The sequence below is a fragment of the Empidonax traillii genome, unplaced genomic scaffold (assembly GCF_003031625.1).
Source record: "Empidonax traillii isolate 1590-97213 ecotype Southwest subspecies unplaced genomic scaffold, ASM303162v1 scaffold988:size217796, whole genome shotgun sequence".
In the NCBI taxonomy this organism is placed as follows: Eukaryota; Metazoa; Chordata; class Aves; order Passeriformes; family Tyrannidae; genus Empidonax; species Empidonax traillii.
The window spans coordinates 172046-192203 of NW_020956181.1; the positions used below are offsets into that span (position 1 = coordinate 172046).

General features: G+C 41.4%; 1 protein-coding gene across 1 annotated transcript in view; it reads left to right on the forward strand.

Moving 5' to 3' along the window:
• LOC114067906 (E3 ubiquitin-protein ligase HECW1-like) overlaps window positions 1–20158 on the forward strand; it is a gene marked incomplete at its 3' end in the record, with an annotated part of 142186 nt that overhangs the window by 101880 nt on the left and 20148 nt on the right. The window contains exon 4 of the mRNA XM_027903661.1: window positions 14140–14234. Coding sequence (XP_027759462.1) covers window positions 14140–14234 — 95 coding nt within the window. The remainder of the gene's footprint in view (window positions 1–14139; window positions 14235–20158) is intronic.

A 20158-nucleotide genomic window follows, 5' to 3' on the forward strand; every position in this document is an offset into this window, starting at 1 on the left:
CACTGATATAAATTTATAGAGAAACGTGAAAATTTTAATATAATTTCCTCTTTCTCCTTGCATTTTTTCAAGAAGAAAAAGTAACTAAATAAATTGCTACTGGGAAGAAATTTGTTTTGTGGTGGTTTGAGGCCAGTGCATGGGTGTCTTCAAACTGAGCTATGAAACCATGAAAACTGGGTTAACAACGAACCCCCCAACTCATCCTTAACCAGAACACTGCTAGCCAGCACCTCTGAAATTACAGCTTCTCTATGAAGTGCGCTGAGCTGCTTCAGTGGATTAAAAATCTCATATTGTGCTTCCTTCTGTTGAAAATGGCTCAGTGAAAGCCTTTTAAATACATATAATACATACAAAGATAAAAGTTTGTGCCTCTGAACTAGCCTATCTAAGTTCTGTTCGTTTTGGGAAGTAGAATCTGGTTTTTCTTTAGCAGATCTATTTCTTTTTCTAAATTTCATAAATTTGTTGCATTTGAGCTGCAGTGAAATGCCAAGTAATACTTCTGTGACATGCATAAATGATTTAGGTGTCCCATGCCTGTAATGTGCTGTGGAATATAAATCCAGTTGGTGGTGCATTTAGCAGATCTTTGTTTTTGTTACCTGGCTGCTATTTTCAAACAGAAAGATTGTAGGAGCTTTAGAAATATTTTGGGAAAGGGCAGCAGGACTGAGTGACATGTGGATGTGCAAGGAACAGATTACAGCTGAGAAAACTGTTTCTTTTTGAAGGAAAATGAGAAGAGGTAGGTGTGGTCTCTGTCTACTGAGATCCCACTGAGTGGGAGTTTTTCTGTTGGCTTTAACAAGATGAATCAGACTTTTGATGACTGGTGTGGAAGAGGCATACAGTCTAGATGTTGGGAAATATTTAAAAGGCTAAATCAAACACAAAATTTTCCAGCAGGTTTTGTCGTGCAGTGGACTAAAATTTACTTAGTTTAATTTTAGAAACCACAGCTTGTCAAGGCTGACATAAAGATTCCTGCATGCTGGCAGCTGACTCAAAGTAATCTGCCAGCCTCCTCTGCCATCTCCCTTAGGTCAGGAAAGTCACTTTATGGTAGGTATATTCTCCAAGACAGAAAGGAAGTGGGAAAATGAGCCCTTTAAAATTATGAAACAACAATACTGGAAACACATTTACCTCTCTTGGAATCTTTGTGAGGCACTTTGTTGGATGTTCTCAAGTGAGGACAGTGTATGTGCACACGTGCTTTCTTTGACAAACCAAACTGACATGGTAAAAATGCCCATTTTATGCTGGCCTACTTGAGACTTCAGATTTGGAATAAATGTGTGCTAGGAAAGCACCTCTACTTGAAAAAACAAGAGGCTGGGTATTTCTGTGTGTGTGAACGAGAATGGATCCATTGGTTTGTATGAGGTGATGGTTCACAGCAGGTGAGACTTCAAGTGTTTGGTTTTCAGACTAGAAATTCCCAGAGGTATGAGAGGGGAAAAAAAACCTACAAACCAGTCTATTGCAAACCCATCCTGGAATCATTATCTCTCCTCTTAAAATTGAAAAAACTGAAACCAGGAAGACAGCTTATTTCTTTCCTGGGGTCTCAAAACTTCCTTCTTGGCTCTGTTTAATACCCTTTCTTTTTCTGCTCTCAAAATATAAGAAATCATTCACTGTAGAGTGCCTTAATCAAATGCAACCAAGTTACTTGCTTTCTGCTTCTACTGTTGAAGTTGTACAGTGAATCACAAAAGTCTCACAGTATGCTTCCCAAATGCCAAAAATGCCATGTTTGCTGGCAGCAGTAAAAAGGATACTTGAATTTACAGTATGCTTTTTATAGATTCTGTTTTGAGCTGGTGAGTGTACTAAAACCTGTTACCTGCAAATGCTTTTCTATGACCTTCTTGGAATTGGGGTTTGTATTTTAAAACAGACAAGCAACAGAATCGTGGATGGGATGTGGCCTAGATGTGGTTTTGAACATCTCAACAAATGAGATTGGTTTCAAGAGGCAGTTACAGCTCCAGTTCTCCTGATGTTGGTGAAACCCCACCTTTTTCTCTCAGTGGAATTCATAATACAAGGAGTGACAGGCTTACAGCCCAGGAGATTTTAAAGTACAAACCTGTCTGTGATTTACAGGAAAACAAGAACAAGGTAGATTCAAACAAACAAATACTTTAAAAGAAATTGGGAATGTAGCTTTCAATTTTAGAGTGACCTGACTGATTGCAGCTTAAGTAATAAGTAGGGCTAAATCCTGCGCTGACCTGCTCAATCCAATCCCTTCAGGCTAGCAGAAAGGTGTACGTGTAGTGCCTTACCTCTAGAGAGGCAGTGTCCACCTGCACCATAAACCTGCTGAGAATTTAACTGTTGCTGAGCTGCTGTTTTCTCAGGTGCCAATGCACTTGTTAGGGCCCCCCCAGATTGTGGTCATGAGCGTTGCTTTGCAGGAGAGAACATTATTCTCCTGTCAGTGAAGAAGAGCCGCATTGTTATGCAAACTGGCTTATGGAAGGACTGGCAAACGCTTATGCTCTTCTCTCCTTGGGTTGGGTTGCCACAAGTATAATTTTTATCAATTGAGTTGTGAAAGAGTGAGACTACTACAGTAAGTCAGTGGCAGAGGTTCGAAAGGAGCCCAGGTTTCCTGGTGTTGAAGCGTTTCATGTGAACGCTCAGCTTGTTTCTGCCAGAGACGGCAAAGGGGTGACGCAGGTTCTGCAAAGTCAGAGAGCATGTGCCAGACACCTTCTGGTGGTGGACATGCTGGTGTCTGTATGCAGTTTTACAATCAATAGGAACAAACAGTGATTTGAAGACCATTTTTTGCAGTCTCCCAGTGGTACTTCCTGAGAATAAATCTTCTACACACTGCAGTATCTTGTCTAGGCTGCCTAGGATTCTTTGTCCCCTTGCTTGTTGAAATTTGGTTATTCCTTTCCTTGTTATTTCACTAATGTCACAAGATAGTAATTTTTTTTTTAACCTGCACAAATGCAGCATCTGTTTCATAGTAATTTCCCCCCCCCCCCCAGTTCCATATTTTAATTGCACTTGAAAACAAATACACTCATCCAATGCACCCAGCATTAGATTCACTGGTCTCTATTGTAGTCAGGATATTTTATCTTGCCCTTCAACTTAGTATAACCTATTTGTGGCCCCTTTTCTTTTACTCATATTATGTGAGATACTTTTGGATTTTTTGGTTTTTTGGGGGGTTTTAAAAAGTCATGTTTCATTTTGCAAATTACAGCAATTTCCTTCCCTAATTATTAGATTGCAAATAAAGGGTGAACAGAAGTTGGTATTTTAGAAAAGGAAAAAAAAAAAAAAAGTTCTTGAAATAGGAGATTGCAGAGGGAGCTTTAAATTGAGAAGTAATAACAGGTATAATACCTCTTTCCTTGCAGCCTTTTGATCTTTTCCTTCTTGATCACTTGTGCTTTGTCTTATAAATTCCCAGGGAAATTAACAACAGGCACCGTAGCAGTGGCACCTAATCAAAATGCCCCTGTGAAAAGGGGTTTTCTGAAAGGATGAGCAGCCACACGGGAGCCATCTCAAGCCAAAATATAAGAAATCATTCAGTGTAGAGTGGCTCAATCAAATGGAACCAAGTTTCTTGCTTTCTGCTTCTACTTTTGAAGTTGTACACTGAATCACAAAAGTCTCATAATATGTTTCCCATGGAAGATGACTTTGTGGGTAAGCTTTAGAAGAGCCAGTGTGTGCTGGGTCTGTCTCCTCTTTATATAAGAAAGCAGAGAGGCTCAGTGATGTGTTCCATGAGCACATACAGTCGTGGATCCAACTACAGTCAAAAGCAGTTGTTTCAAAATTCATTGGTTCTGCTAAGACTAATTTTTCTGATGAAAAGATTTTTCCTTCTCTCACTGATCTTTGGAAAGCATCAGACAGGGTTCAGACGTACCTCTGCCAAGCTCCAGCCTTAATTCTCCTTCTGGTGTGAACCTTTCTAAGTCGATTCAGATCCTGAGCTGTCTGGAGCCTGAACACAACTTGGCATCATCTCTGTGGGCAGAACTGCCTGTGCACTGCTTTCCTGAAAAGGAATTTCACATGCTGAGCGTCGTAGGACCAAGCACCTGCCCTATACACTGGGCATAGTCTGTATTCTGTGTTTGCCAAGGCATCCCACTGACTGGTTTTTGCCAGCCAGGGCCACGGTTCACAAGGCTCCGGTAGAATGAAAGGACATGAGTGCACTTTCCCTGCCTGTGATGTCTCACCAAATGGAAGGAAGATGGGCCCTGTAAAGCAAAGCATTTGTAAGGCTAAAAGGAGAGGGGAGGAAAGAAACCGTAGCTCAGCAGCATAGCTGGCATGTAGCTTTTATTCAAGGCTCATGGCTGTGAGTGGGTGAACTCAATTAATTATAGATGTTTCTGCTGTGTAAACAGGAGAGCTGCTCTGTGTTGTGAAGACACACAAGTCTCTTTTCTTCTGTTTAATTAATGCTTACAAGACCTACCCAGGTAAGTCCTTGGTGTACTAAGAAAAAGACTCAAAGAATGCTGTTCTTTAGAACAACTGAACTTGGAGGAATTTTGGTTATTGGGTAATTGCAGTGTAAGACTACTCATTTCACCCTTGTATTTAATAATGTTAGAGGTATTTAATGCTAGAATTACATATTGTCCTGTGCTGCTCGTTTCTTTTCTGTAAAGAAGGAAAAAAAGTAATGTGGGAAAGAATAAAATGTTTTCAAGATGATAATGTGAAGCCAGGAACTGGTGTGCCAGAGATCTCAAGCTCCACTGCACTGTTACTGTGCTGTGACTGCCTTTTGCCTTTAGTAGAGTTACAGTGCCAAAACACAGGTGCAGCTGTCCTCCTTTTCTCCTCACATTTTGTAGACCTGTTAGGTAACATGCAAATAAGACAAATAACCCTCAGATGAAGGAAGAGGTGCATGCCTTTCTTTGGGTCGCTCCCGGGTGTTTTTTTCCTTGCCTTTAATGCCACAGCCTCAAATACTGGCCTTCAGCAATTAACAGCCTTTGTTTTATGACTTTTCATGATGCATAATTCTCTTAATCACTCAAAATTAGTTTTTTAATTCGATGATCAGAAGTAGAAGCAACATACAATAACGTGCTTCGTGTAGTGGGTAACTGAAACAGTTGGAGCACCAGGAAGCTGCTTCTACAAGCATTTTGAATGTTCTCTCCACCATCTTATAAAATTAACCATTTTTGTTTTGTTGTCACGGAAATGTTAGGCTAAAAATATATTTAGATATGAGTAGAGACAAGGAATGTGTGCATACGGAAGTACAATAAAGGTATTAAAATAGAAAAGCAGCCCTTTTATGGTACCGTGAATAGTAGTGCTAAGCTCTTGGCTTCTCTTTTACATCCAAGTGCAAAGGATTTTTTTCTGGGTAACATTCACATCTTGTTGCTCAAGGACTCAGTTGCTAGACTCCACTTGTATACTGCATGGCACATGCTTGACTGACTGAAGTAGCTCCCAGTCAGAGTGAGCACTGAGTTTTGATATTGCATGGTCTGGCAGCTGACTTATGCTGTGAAGCAATTGTTGTTGTGAAGCATTCTTAGAGTGACTGAAAAGATGTTAGGTGTTAAAAAAGGGGAATAGATAGGGCTTCTGAGTGGCAGAGTTGGCACAGTAACAAGAGAAAGGATGTAGCATGTAAGAGGAGCAGGGGAAATGGTGAGCACCCCGATGGTTTGTTTCCGCACTAATGTTTTCAAAGATCTCTTTCTTAGGGAAAAAGTGAAATACTGACTCAAGGGAATGTTCTGTTTCTAATGGGAAATTTGGTTGTGCTTATCAAACATGTGATTAAAGACCAGCTCAGCAAGTGCTGTAGCAGGTGCCTTGAATTAAACTGCTACTAGTGTAAATGGAAACATGAATCCTCCCTGATTTCCTCCCTAATTGGCCACATTTGGACTTCAAAGGTGTCCCTTTTCATGCTTTCCTCTCCCTTCACAAAGCATGCACCAGGTAGAGTTCTGGCTTATGCCTTCCTAAATACTAATAGTTGATCATAAAGCTGATTTTTCTGCTTCCATAAATCCAAAGGTCCACCCCTGTTTTAAGATCAAGGAGAATAAAAACATGCGATGGAGAGGGCTGTGTTTGAGGCACTTGGCTTCTGAAGTTGGTGCGTTATCTCTTGCTCAAAGCTGTGCCTGAAGGCATAATCCAGTCATATGTATTTAATTAAGACTTTAAACTACTATTGCCCTGATAAAAGCGAAGAGCTGATGGTTCAAAGACATCTCCTCTAACAGACAGTTAACTTGAGGCAGATGTAATACCTGGAAGTCCAAGGATATATTGTGATAGGGACAACTGATAAAAGCTTGCTTCATCTGGGACAACCCAGTGGCTGTATAGAGGACAGGGGTCCCCAGCTCTGCCTGTCCCTTCTCTTTTGAGGATCTGGGCCTTATTGTTTAGTTTTGAGTTTATACCTTTCTCTGTCATCTCTGAGTTGCCTTCACAATGCCTGTGCTGATACTCAGAACAAAGCTCAGGGGTGTCAGTGTTTCTATACATTTATTTTCTGTTTCTCTGTGTAGTGGTTTATTATATATTGGTGTAACTGAGAACTCAATTAGGCACTGTATCTCCAGCTCAGATTATTTCCCTGAATATGCCAGTGACTCTCCTGTAGCTAAGGGGCCACTAATACAGTGAAGCAGATGGCTTTCTGCATGTGAGGCAGAAAGGGCTCGTTTCCAGTGCACTGGAGGCGTAGGAATTTTTTCTCTACTATTCAGTTTTGATAAAGAAATGTTGAGTCCATTGTAACCAAGATGATGAGCCATTTTTAAACAAAAGTGTTATTTGAAAACTTAGCCTGTTGTAATCATTGCATTTCAGAAGTAATTTTAGATCATCTCCCCCTTAAATAGATGAACCATGTGTTTGGTTTTGCCTTCAGTGTTGATTGTCATGCACTGCACACAAATGATAAGGATCAGAGAGCAAACTTCAGGCATGTTTTTCGGTTTTTATGGACTCAGCTATCACACAGTTAAAAATGCTTTGATGACTGCAAGTTTTTCTCAAATAAATTGCTTGCTTGCTAATGCTCATAGTGAAAAACTCATCGTTAAGCTGATTTGCATAAAAACATTAGACCGCCTGTAGGCTCTGGAATTTCATTAAAGTCTCAGTCTTAGTGCAGCCCTTATAATTTGTTGTTTGCAATGACTGAAATGTCTCTCTCAAACAGCTCTTCCTTGTCCTGATGAAAGACAGGTAAGTTGTTACAATCCCCCCCTTCCCCACTTTTATTCATCCAGACTGGTGCCTATCAGTCATTTCTTTACAGCAGCCCATAAGGGCAGAGCAGATAGATATCACAGTTGGGGTTGACTGTAAATGAACAGATAAAATTCTTGCCTGCCCTGGCCTGAATCCTGCTGTCTTTATGAATATGGAAAAAATAGTTCTGTTGGTTAAAATAGGAGGAGAGATGACTCAGTGCCAGCAATTTTAAGGTTGAGTCCTTGTCCTTCCCTACCCCCGGACCCTCACCTACCCCTCACCTGAAGACGATTTTAGGAGGAAGTTATTATTTTCAAGCAGGTGAGCTGTCTGAGCACCCCAAATTTCAAATCTGTTACTCATGTTATACAATACAATTTAAGAAATGGGGTAATAGTTGGAGGGCACATGCCAGCACAAACTGCAGGTTCTGTTCCTAGCCACAAAAGGGCTAGAGCACCTTTTTATTGAAGACAGTTAGTGTCTGTAACTACTGTCTGGGCACTGCCACCCTTCCACTGACCTTTCCTGTGATGAGTATCTGTGGAAGAGTTGATTTGATCTACTCAGCCTCGTTCCACCTGCCCTGACCCTACTTGTCAATCTAAATGCCGGACTTGCTGGGCACTTTGATGGTAAATTCCTGTGTCTGTGATGAACTCTACTATCACAGAGGCCACTGGATGGCTTCACATTTTAATGTGTTCCAACCCCTGTCTGTCTGGTGACAATTTTAGCCACCAGACTACCTTAAATCCCCCATTGACATCTCCCTGTGGTTGCCTAATTGGGAGCCTGAACACAAGAGCCCCCCATATATGCATAGTGTTCCTACTGTGAAGCCTATGACCACCACAGATCACAGGGGTTTTTTCTTCACCATCTGACCTGGTTTTGTTCTGGCATAGCTAGGATTTCCTGGGCATTTAGATGGTGAAACCAAAGATATCTCAAATGAGCATATCAAACTGAATTTTTTAGAGAGGCTTGTAAGTTAGATGAATTTTAATGTCCTTTTACAGGAACACCAGGAGATATATGCTTAGTATGGTGACTTCTCCATATTGAGTTGGGGGGTAAAAGGAAATGTCTTCAGAAATCTTTCATGTGTAAAAACCCGTTGGTTTTCCCTTACCCTCAGCTACAAAAGTTCTGGATAAAATTTCCTTGTTGTGCATCTCTGTAGATGTGAGGCCGACATCCAACATGCAAAATGTTATTCCAAATATATGTATCTTTGAAAATGTATAAGCATCTGAAAGCAAGGTTTATAATGAAAAATTTCAGCAACTTTAGTGATCAGCAATGCTGGATGTACTGCCTGTAAAGAGGAACATAAAAAATTGCTGGAATGTATAAGCACACATCCCTTCCAGCTGATACCAATTCTTTAGTAATCAGTCTTGCCAATAGGACAGTTTTTAGGAGGGTAGCACATAAGCAACAGCCTATTGAAATCAGAGCTGTGTGTACTACTCTTATCGTGGTTGGAGGCAGGTAGTTGCTGAGTCAAATTATCAAGCAAAGGAAGCAAAAGTGAAAGTCGATAACGAAGAGTATCAACGGATCACAAATAACAACAGAACAAAAAAAATCAATGATACAGTAAATGATAATTAGTCAGCTCTCCTGTTATAGAGGAGATAACTCCAGTCCTCAATGCACGACCCTTGGGAAGCGACAGCACCTTCTCAAGATTAAAAAAAAATACTGGGATAATCTGATCTGTTGTTCACACATCAGTTACAACGACAAATACCGAAATACGTTATTGGTGCAGAATTAAGGTTATTTGAATTGAGGTTCTAACTGTGCATTTCTGTGTCCTGGCAAGTTTGCTTTTTTTTTTTTTGCTTAAGTTGAATCTCGATTAGAAATTTTCTGAGTGTTGTACTGCTTATTTTTTAGCTATTGCAGTTTCCATGCAAACGTTTGTGCCCAAAATTATTGATACGAACTGGTCAGCCTTAATTGTTGCTCCAGGTACTTTTTTGCTTCTTGGCAGGAAGTATTAGAATTATCTGAAAGGCAAGACTTTAAAACCTTTAATCTCACAATTTCTCCAAAGAAGTCTGTTGTATGGTTTTTTTGCACCTCGTAGAGCAGGGCAAGGAAAAAGCCATCAGAAAATTGGAAGACATTCTGCAACAGGGATTAAAGAAGCACATCTGTTTAGGCCTTGTTTGGTTTTTTAAACTGTTAGCTGTCTAAAAACTGAGGCGCTTTTGGAAAACCATAGGTGGTTGTGATACTAAACCAATACTGTGAGGGAAAGAGTAAGAAAGACCTGAGAAGAAAGAAAAAAAAAACGTCCCTCAGTGAGACCTCCAGGATGCATGGAGCACAATGTATGAGCTGTAACAGCAGCCACCTGTGAAACCCCACATCTCACTGAGGAGGCACTTTTATTTCTTTCTTCTTCAGGTTTGACTTGCTAACTCTTTCCCTGTTCTGACTTTCCTTGTCTTGTTTCCTTTTCCCTGCTTTCTTCTCATTTAGTCTTGTTTAGACAGTCCCTCCTCCCTGTCCCCTGTCTCACTCTCTCTGTGCAGTGATTCTGTTGTCATCTCAGTCCTCTCCTCCCCTTCAGGACGTTGCTTTTTCAGTTCCAGTACTGTAACACCTCATGTAAACTGCCTTTAATCTCCCTCTGTTTTGGCTTTCCATTGTTTATTCCTTGTCCTGTTTGTTGTTTTGTTTTGGTTTGTTTTGGTTTTTTTCCACACGCCTCTCCCAATTTCCACATTGTATTCAAACAGTTCTCCCTTTCATTGTCTTCACTTTGACAGGTTGTATCTCCTCTTACAGAGATCACCGTGGCTACTTTAGTTCAAGATGAGTGTAGCACAGCATCATATGTTTGTTTATTCCTCTTCTGGCTCCTCTCTAGGGAAAGCTTTATGACTCATAACTTAATTGCTTTGCTGTCTGATTTGGTCCACTTGGTTCCCACCTGCTTACCAGAGACAGCCACCTCTTCATTACTCGTTTTGACACCTCTCATTTTTTATGCACAATGTTTGCCCGAAAGAGTGACAACAACTCTTTTAGTAATAGATTGACTTGATCACCAATGACTCAGTTTTTAAGACTGGCCTTCCTTCCCTGAGAAATGCTTAGCTAATGCCTAGTCACCTCAGCTATTTAATTGAAACCAAAAGTATAATGGGAGTAAATCACAACAAGCTTGTGGAAGTGCCCCAGGTGTATCACACGCTCCTGTCAAACACCAACGATGCTTCCTGCCTCCCCCAAAGAATATAATTTAGTTTTCCTTGCAATACTCATTAGTATCTTCTGTTTTGGTTTTGTTTGTGTTTTTTTTTTTAAGCTTAACAAGGGAAACATAATCCTGGCAGAGCGCATTTTTTTTTATATTTGGGAGAATAAATCCACCTTTATGGATGTCAGCTAAGCCTCTGACATCAGATATATCAGATTTGAAATAAAGGGACATAAGATTACAAGAGCAAGTGAACTTTTGGGCAGTTTTGACAAATCTGAAGGAATGAGGAAGATGAGTAGGAATGGAATTATTTTAGAGGGAAAGGTTATCGAATAAACCAACAGGAGTAGTAACACTGACAGGGAAGTGGCTGGATGATGAGTACTAGGACACCTCTTAGAGACTTTAAACTTTCAATACCTCCAACTGCAATTCATCATCAGACCATACTAGATTTTATCTCCTCTTGATCCATGAAAATTACTGATAAGTGTGCTAGTTGTCAATGGGCATGAGTATTTCTGAGCACCTTTAGACATCTCATCTCTTGGAAGATTTACCAGTCTCACTGCCGTTTTTGCTAATCGAAAGAAGATTTTAACCTCATTTAACCTCATTTCTGACCTTCACATCATAACTTCATTATGGGATCCAGTGAGCTGCTACTCATAATTAGAGATGAAAATAACAATGGCACACATTTATTTATAACTGGGGATTAAATGGACAACACCTGCTCCTGACCTGTGCACTGTGCCATGTAGCAAGGGCATCAGGACAGAGTTAAATGGTCTCCTTTATTCCAGAACAAGCTAATCTACAAGACTACAATGCGAACATCTTTGTAAGTACATAATATTTACAAATGCCAGCTGGATACTATTCAGGTTAATTTATATCACTGCTTCACTTGTACTTCCAGTGCTTTCTGTTCATCTGCAGAGGCAGTGGTACCAAGCCAGCAAATGTCTGCATCTGTTTCAAAAATGTCTCAGAGGTGATTCAGGAATACAAGAGCAATCTTCAGATGGATTAAAACGTTAGGACTCTGTGGCAGTGAAAAACGTTGCACCAACAGTGTTATTTGGAAAGGATGGTTCCCAGCCAAAAAAAATACCCAACGAGGTCTTTTTTTGCACATAAAGAAACTGTGTATAATTTTGCAAGCTTTATATTTGTTAAAATTTCATTTCTCTGTTGTAAATGGGCTTTTTCCTAATATTTTGAATCGGAAAATGAAATGAGCAAAAAGGAGAGGGAGGAACCCAGAAAACGTTCTTCCCCTGAAGCTTCTAGTGCAACTTCTCAACCTGTGAAGGCCTCTCTGAGACTTTCTGCCCTCAGATCTGTTCCCTGAATGAAACTTTGGATGTTCATTAATCACCACCTCAACTACTGCCTGGTGAATGGCTCCACCTCTGCCACTGTTTTGGATTGAGTGTGACACGTACATCATTCTGAATTGCTTTCTTGCCAGTTCGCACCTCTATGAAGGCAGTTTGGTTGCAAATTTAATTAGAAATAGTAGTTGTGTGAAAGTGAGAGGAACCCTCAATACTCACAGGGTTCTTTCCAAAGACACATTTAGTCATTTTAGTAATCCTTTTGTCCTTGAAAGTAGTACTAATATCCAGATTAACTACATATTGATATATTATTTTATCCTTGTGTTGCCTCTGACTAATATTTTTTTTTTTAATTAAATGGGTTCTTTTAAACCATAGTTTCCCAATGTACATGGTAACTGATTTTCTACTTGTAATCTAAGACAAGATTTCCTGCTGTGGGGTCTGAACATTGTCATGCAGCCTAGTACCTGAAGTTATATTTTATTAACTATACAAGTTAATAAAAATTTAAAAAAAATAAGAAAAAGAAAAAAAAAAAGGAAAGAAAACTTCTTTTTATTCTAGCTCTCAATGTTCCATGCAAACTGTAGCTAAAAATCTCCAGGGGAGAGGAAAATTAAGATTTGAATAATTGGTGAGAACTGCATGTTTTAGCTATTGTGATACCCTCAGCTTTTGCTGTCCTCTCAGCGAGTAAATGAGTTAGCTGCTGAGCTGTTAAAAGTCCTGTAGAGAAAATTACAACGTGAAAATTCAATCTGGACTTGCAGTTTTTCAGTCCCACGGGCTCATCCAGCTTTTTTTTTTTTTGCTGCTTAAAGGAAACAACTGCTGCTCCCAGGTGCAACAACAGGGTTGCTTGCTCAGCTGCACTGACACCTCCAGTGAGTCTCTCGAATTTGCAGAAGTTTGTTTGGGGCCCAGTTGTGAATTAAGAGTGCTTTTGAGAGCTTCCACCACTTTTCAAGTCTCCGAGTTTTGCTTCCACTTGGAGCCCTGCGTGGTTGTTTCTTGGATCTAGCAAACAGCAGATCACAGCACCAAAGTCCCAGCTCTTAACATCACATCACCTTTTGCCACAGCTGCAGTGATTTAGCTTGTATTGTTACTAGTGTTAAAACTGCAATACAGTTTTTATGTTAATGCACGTTGTGTTTATGCCACATAGTTGGCATTTCTTTATCATTTTCCTAAATGTTGGGGCTCTGCAGGCAAAGGCTGGTGTTCTCCTTGGGCTTCAGCAGCAGCTGCAGAGCAGGTGTTAGGGAGAAACTTGATTAGGAAGAGCAACCTTCAAGTATTTTATGGAACATACGAAAATTTCCTCGGCGTTTTCCAGTTAAAACCAGAAAATGTGAGTGCTGCTTTTATTTAAACAGGTGTTTTTCGGATCCAAGGAACACACCTGTTACATATATGAGTGGATCATTGCTGCCAGAAGGCAGGCCAGGATGTGCTCCAGCAGGTTCCAGGCGAGAAAGGGAGCCAGGATCATGGCAAATGCTGGCAATTCACATCTGTTTGTAGTCACAGTCCAACAGAGAAGCTGGACGAAACTGTCTTTCCTCCTTTTAGCACGCAAGAAAGGGGGTTGTGAAGGGCTGATTAGCAAGAAGCTATTTTCACTTATATGCCTTGACACAGGTATTGAAATGAGTTTCCCTCACTTAATGTTATTTATTTGAATGGCAGTGCCCAAAATCATGATCTTTCCTGTGTTCCTCACCTCATCTAAATCTTTGGAAGCCAGTGGAAATACACTAAGGCAGGGGCTGGTGGTACTCTGCTGTCTCTGAAAAACACTTTAAAACCAACAGAACAGTTAATTTGTGGAGATCTGTGTCCTTGCCCTGACCGAGGCCAGAACAAATTGGCACAGTGAAACCTGTCAGTGAGCAACTATGCAGTCTCATTGTCCTCAAAAAGTTTCCCAATTCCTTAGCGCGTTAGTGTTTGGTATGTCTGAACAGCGAGGGTTTATCTGTTCCTACTTTTTTTCTTCCTAATGTAGCTATAAGAGTCTACTCAGGTGCTCCGAGGTCTGTCTGTCGTAACTGCTGCTCAGGAGAGGTTTGGGTTTGAACTATTTTGAATCACAGGAACCAAACTCAAAATTTCACTCTGGCGAAGAGGAAGATGAGAGGCAGGAGGTATCCTGTCATGCCAGCCAGCCAGAACGAACCATTCCAAATCTTAACTGCTTGCCAGTCTTGTGCCTGTGAGCTGCAACTGATCACACAGCTTCTCCCTGGCAGGTCTTCTAATCTTAAATAATCCGTTTCTTTATTTTTATTTTTTTTTTTTTTTTAGCTGAAACAAAGATCTGCTTCAAGTACTACCATGGTGTGAGCGGGGCCCTAAGAGCCACAACTCCGAGCGTCACAGTGAAAAACAACGCAGCTCCTGTAAGTGATGCCGACATTTTACCTTTTTTGTGTGTGTTCCCTGTTTGTCACTGTGCTCTGCCTTGCTTTCCCTGCCTGCTTTGTATACCTTTTTATCAAAACTGAGCGTAAGATTTGTTCTTCAGTGCACTGTAGAGACATGTGTAGTCTTTCAGTGAAGGTGTGGGTTTGTACGCCAGCAGAATGCAGATTCAGAGCTGAATCTGTCACTGATAACCTCTCTGATCTGGGGCAAGTCCCACATCCTAGCTGCATCAGGTTCTGTAAAGTTACCTTCTCTCCGCTGGGTGTTGTGAGGTTTGCACGACACTTCCAGAGGATTTGGGATTCTTGGATGGTACATACAGTAAGTGTCCAGAAAAGAGAAAAAAAAATTCCCGTTTTCCGGTGCTTTTTTTCAAAATCAAGCTATGAGCATTGTCATAGCAGTGTCCTTGAGTGCCAGGAGCAGCCACACTGTGACACACTCCCATCAGTGGTAAGAAGCGGGCACCCAGGACCTGATCTATCAAAAGACTGAACATCATTTTTGACAGATTGAGGCTTCTTTGAGGGAAATTTTGATTTGCTAAAGCTCAGCAAAGCTCTGTGGCTCAAATGGATCTAAAGAGCTGTGCATCATGCCTGGTATTGGAAAATTTCATAACCTGAGAGTGAAACATTTTTTTCGAAGCCTGCAGAGAGACTTGATGACCTCCAAAGCTTGTCTGGCCTTGCTGACAGCGTTTTACTGCCTGCCAGGCTTGGCAGAGACCTGCATGAGCTGGGGAGTTGTAGTCCAACCAGCATAAGAAAAGGATGAGCTCAGATATTGTTTAGTCTGGAAGATGGTTTAAGGAGAGAACTGTCTTGCCTATGGGTGTATTTAGATTTCAGTGGACATCACTGAAGCTTAAATTTTTTAATTCATTTTTTGCGTGTGGTGGGGGGGTGTTGCTTTGTTTGCTGTTGGTGGTGGTTTTTTGGGTGGTTGGTTGGCTGTTTTTTGTTTTGGAGTGTTTTTTCATCTTAATATTTCTAGAACTGAAAAGTCTCTCCCTTGCTGTGTGTTGGCTGCATCTGATTCCACCAGGGCCAGGAAGGACTAGTTTCTTCCTCCTTTCAGCCTTTGAAAAGACTTTGGTGGTTTCTCTTTGCCTTCTTTGGATGCACACAATAGCTGCAAACTGGATGCTGGGTAGGGGCTGCTGGCACATCCTTTAGGAATAAAAGGCATTCATATCTTGTGCCTTTCTGATATGCTCACGGTGAAGCCATTCATCAGTTTTAGAGCCTGGAGAGTTTCCTTCAGCTGTCTTCAGAGGAACATCGTGATGTGGCTTTGGATGTCTTTCTTCATTGTGTGGGATGCTGAAAAAGTTCTTTTTAGCCTGTAGTGAGTCATGTATTGTTGACTCAGAACTTGCTGTTAATTTCCCAGTAGTTATTAATTTTATTAATAGTAGTGATTAATAAGTGGCAGTCTATGCCACTGATTTAGTCTCAGTCTTCTCTGAAAGGTAAACCAGCCAACCAAGGCAATAAATACCAGTAGGCTGAGAGATTAGAATAATTTCTTTTGCTTTATGTTGTAGACATGAGTGGGAACCATTTAAGCAAATTTTTCAAGTCTAGTATGGAAGGGTTCCTCTTTTGTTATTAAGTATCAGCAGTATGTGTGGAGTTAGAGGAATGTCTGAGGACCTGTGCCTTTGAAATATGCAAATATGTAATCTCTTCTAAGTTGTTCATTTGAAACCTTTACATACATATGTGTAGGGAAATAAAGCAGCCATTCCCTTTCAGCTGAGCAAGACTTGTGTTTAAAACAAAACTCCTCTTCATGCAGTACTCATAGTCTTCCACAGTAATCAGATGAGAAGTACCTATTATGACCTCTAGTTGAGTATACTGTGTATGACTGAAAAATGAAATAGAGGTAAAAGTGGTATCAGATAACAGTTTTCTGTTTGAGGGCCAAACCAGTGCCCTTGAAAATAGCACTCTTTTTATATCATCTTCCAATTTTTCCCTGCCTTTCTGGGTTGCAAAATAGCTTGTGTGGTTTTTTGCTGACCCGAGAGGCCAGCAGTGTTGTAGGTGCAGCATCTTTTTCTCTGCTGTTTTCTCTTCACTGTTTTGCTGCCTGACTTATTTGGTGCATTGTAAGGCAAGCACTAAGCGAAGACAACAAAAGAAAGGAATGGCAACAAAAGTTACGTGTTCACCTTTTGGCTGTGATTTCACTAATTTCACTAATGGATTTGTTTTCTTTTGTGGAAGGGAGAGAGGGAGAAAGTGTTCAAGAAATTTCAAAATTAACTTCTATATACATTTTAAAGCATATTTTTTCTAGGTACGGACTTGGAACAATGATCAGAAAACTCTTGCCCAAAAGAAGCAGCAGATATTCTGGTGTGTATTTTGCTATGGTCATCCATCTTCAGTCAGAAAGTAAATGCACACCTTTTCCTACCCATATTGCTGGGTCCCTTCCCATCTCTCTGCAGTGCCTCCACAGTGAAGTACACTGAGGGGGGCAGCCCCACCTCTTTTTTTAATTTTTTTCCTCTGTCTTGCATCATAATCTGAGCTCAGCTGAGCAGGGAAGAAACACCTTGTTTTATTTTCCCCTATTCTTCTTTGTGATCCGTTAAGGGACGTGACAGTCCAGTGTCATAGCTATGGCTCATCTGAGGTCCCTGAGACTTCTTACCCTGGTGAGACTTGACACCCAGGGCCCTTCCTGATGGACTAGGATACATCAAATTCCTCAGCTGTTTTCATAGCTTCAGTGATTCAGAGCATTGCCCCCGGGTCCAAGGCATGGAATTCCTTACAGTACTAGCAAAAGCTGGAGTCTTCCAGCTGCTGTGACCTGGATGCAGAGAGGGGCTCTGCTGCTCAGAGGAAACTGTCTTCAGATCCTGGGACAGGTTTCTGCACATCCCTTCTGCTGGAAGAAGGGATCCTGTGGTCTGTGTTGGAAATAACTAGGAGTTATAGCAGTGACTGAGGGATGTGTGTTAAAAAAATAACCTTTCTGGGGAAAATTTCATTAGGGATCCTGCTGTGGGTGTAGAGCCTCAAGTTTTTTTGAAAAGATGGTTGCCTTGAAGCAAAGAGAGTTTTGCTGTTTCAGTAACAGCATCACAAACTCGCTTTGAAGCTTAGGCTGTCAGTAGGGGAACAGGGGGAACAGGGCTTTGTGTACTTGACACGAGCAAACCTTTTCGTTCGGCACAGCTTAGGAAAAAGATCCAGAGCAGGTGTGAGAAGCACTGTTTGGGGACGGATGCCCTTCTGGGGACAGTGTTTTTCACTGCTAGCACAAATCCATCTGCAGCTGATGTCCGAGCCACCCAAGTGGGTTCTGAGCGTGTGGCACCTCCTGCGGCAGGGGCAGCAGCTGGCACATGGGCGGCTTGGTGTGTGCCCCGTCCTGCCTGTCAGCCAGACCTGAAAATGCTGGAAACCAGCAGCGTCCTAACTCTGCAAATTAAACCCACAGCAACAAACAAAACACTCCATTGTCTGTCTGACTGCAGTTGGCTGCGATTGGAAAGGGAAAAGAAGCTTGAAGTAGTCATGCTGGGGGCTGTAAGCGGTTGCCGTTCTTGTTCACGCGCTGCTGAGACCATCTTTAACTGGCAGTTGAAAGGAATCCTGCTTCCAAAGGGCGAAAAAAAAAGTTGCTGTGTTAGTTGCATGTCTTTGTGTAGCACCAGTGGTGCTTTAGGCTGAGTAGCATCTCGCGTTTCTTGTCTTATGAACGTTCTGCTCCATTTGAGTTTATCTCCTTGCGCTGTAACCCAGTTATTAGAGCTGCCTTGCCTGCTGATTAGGATGCCCTGCAGTTCGTTTTTGGTGAAAAGTCCTGTCACATTTTATCGCCTGTGAATCATCAAGCTTGAATATCTGGGAACGAAGGGCTGTGCACTCTGGCCAGTTCATACATGGCAGGAGTGTAAATGTGAATTTGGGGCAGCAGATAGGCCTGGGGGTAATGGCAGTAAAACAGAGCACCTGCAATTCTGGAGGGGGAAAAAAAAATAAAAGAAACATCCTGGATGGCTTCTTTTTTTCTGGACTAGTGGAAAGCAGTGCTTGTGCACAGGAGTTTATACTACTAAAGCATAAACATTACCATGGTGTGGATGAACAAACAGTTTTCTGATTAAAAAAGGACGTTTTTACGACATCTGGGAGGTGGTTCCTCTATTTGTTACTCTTCATTTATTCATAATGTTGTCACCACTGATTCATCCTTACATCAGACATTGTTGTAGGAAAAAATAAAGGATACAGCAATTAATTCTAGCAATAGAAAAGTGTTATCTTGCTAATATGAAAATGATTTAACCTGAACAAGGTTTACTTGCAGCAAAACAAAGCTGGCATGAGAACAGCATACAGAATGAAGAATAACCTTTTCCCTTAAGAGTTTATAGCCTAAAAAGATAAATTGGATACATTACAATTAAAAGACGGTAAGTGGAAAATCAATGCTTTAGCCTCAGGACAAATGTCTTCACTAAATCAGGAGCGTTCACTCTGTGTGTTTGATGCAAAGAACCTCGGCTGATTGAACCTCTGGAGCTTTGATGCCACAGTTCCTGTCTCGTAGATCATGGTGGCACTCGTCAAATACACTTAGCATCACGGGGAAAGCTATGTAAATTGGAGCTAATTATTGAAAGAGACCTTCTTTGTGTTGTGTTTTTTTGTGGAAGTGCTGCCTCAGCCGGGTCTCCCCCATCAGGAATTAGTGCTTGATAAGCTTCTGCCGTTTGATGGTGACTGATCGTTCCTGAGGACTTCCTGCTATAAATATCTGCATTATGTGCTGTCACGTCAGAGCGTGGGCTGCCGAGGAGTGTTTGGTAGTGAAGCGTTCTGCCTCATTTGGATGCATGTGCTGGGTTTTGTGAGAGTGTGCGTGCACTCTGTACGGCGTGCAGCTGGATCTCTCATTCCATCTTGAAGGCTGGATTTAAAAAAATCTCAGCTGTGTCTCCTTTTCCACTTCATGACTGATGGTCATGGATTTTAAAACTGTCCGTGTTTCTGGGACATCCCTGCAGAATGCACCTTAACAGTCTGATTTTGGGAGTGTAGGAATAATTGTACTTCAAGAAATAGCGAATAAACAGAGAGCAGAAAATTCTAGTCGCTTCTGCACTGTTCAGCAACTGAGGTTAAAAAAAAAGAGTTTATGGAAAACACAATATCAGGCTGCTGCAATTAATCACAGGAAAGAATGCAAACCAGGTACATCTTTAACAAGTGTAAATGGTGTACCTTGGAAGGCTCAGCATTTCCAGGGAGGGAAGCAGCACTTCTCTGGAAGATATGGGTATGTTCAGGTGACTGGGTATTTCTCAGGTGTGGGCTAGAGAATCCCCCTTCCTTATCCTGAGATGAGAAGTAGCCACGGCTCCCCCAGCTGCAGCTGCCTTCAAATACAAGGCATTGCTTAGTACCACCTATATTTTATCCATGCCTGTATATGTCTCCCCCTGTTACCTGCAAAGGAGATGAGGTCATTCAGGAATGGAAAAAATCAAGCCAAAATGAGCAGGGGAAATGACTGGAAATACTCACTCAGCTGGAAGGAAGCGTAGATTCCAGCAGTCAGATATGAAGTGCTCTCTGCCAGGATACAGTCCTTTTCCTAAGTTAAAGGGCACCTAGCAAAATATGTATCCTAAGAAACAATTGCTGAAAGAGAGTGGATTCCACTGATTCCCCATTTGAGATGAGTATTTCTGAAAAAAAAAAAAAAGTAGCTGATCCATAAACTGTGGATGGAAAGTGACCTGTGTAGGCTTCTCCTCTGTTGGAAATACCTGCCCATTTTTTGTTTTCTTCTGGTGTGGGATTTCTTTCACGATAGCAGCAGTGCTGTCCTCAGCATGTCCTCAACATGTTGCCACTGGTGTAGG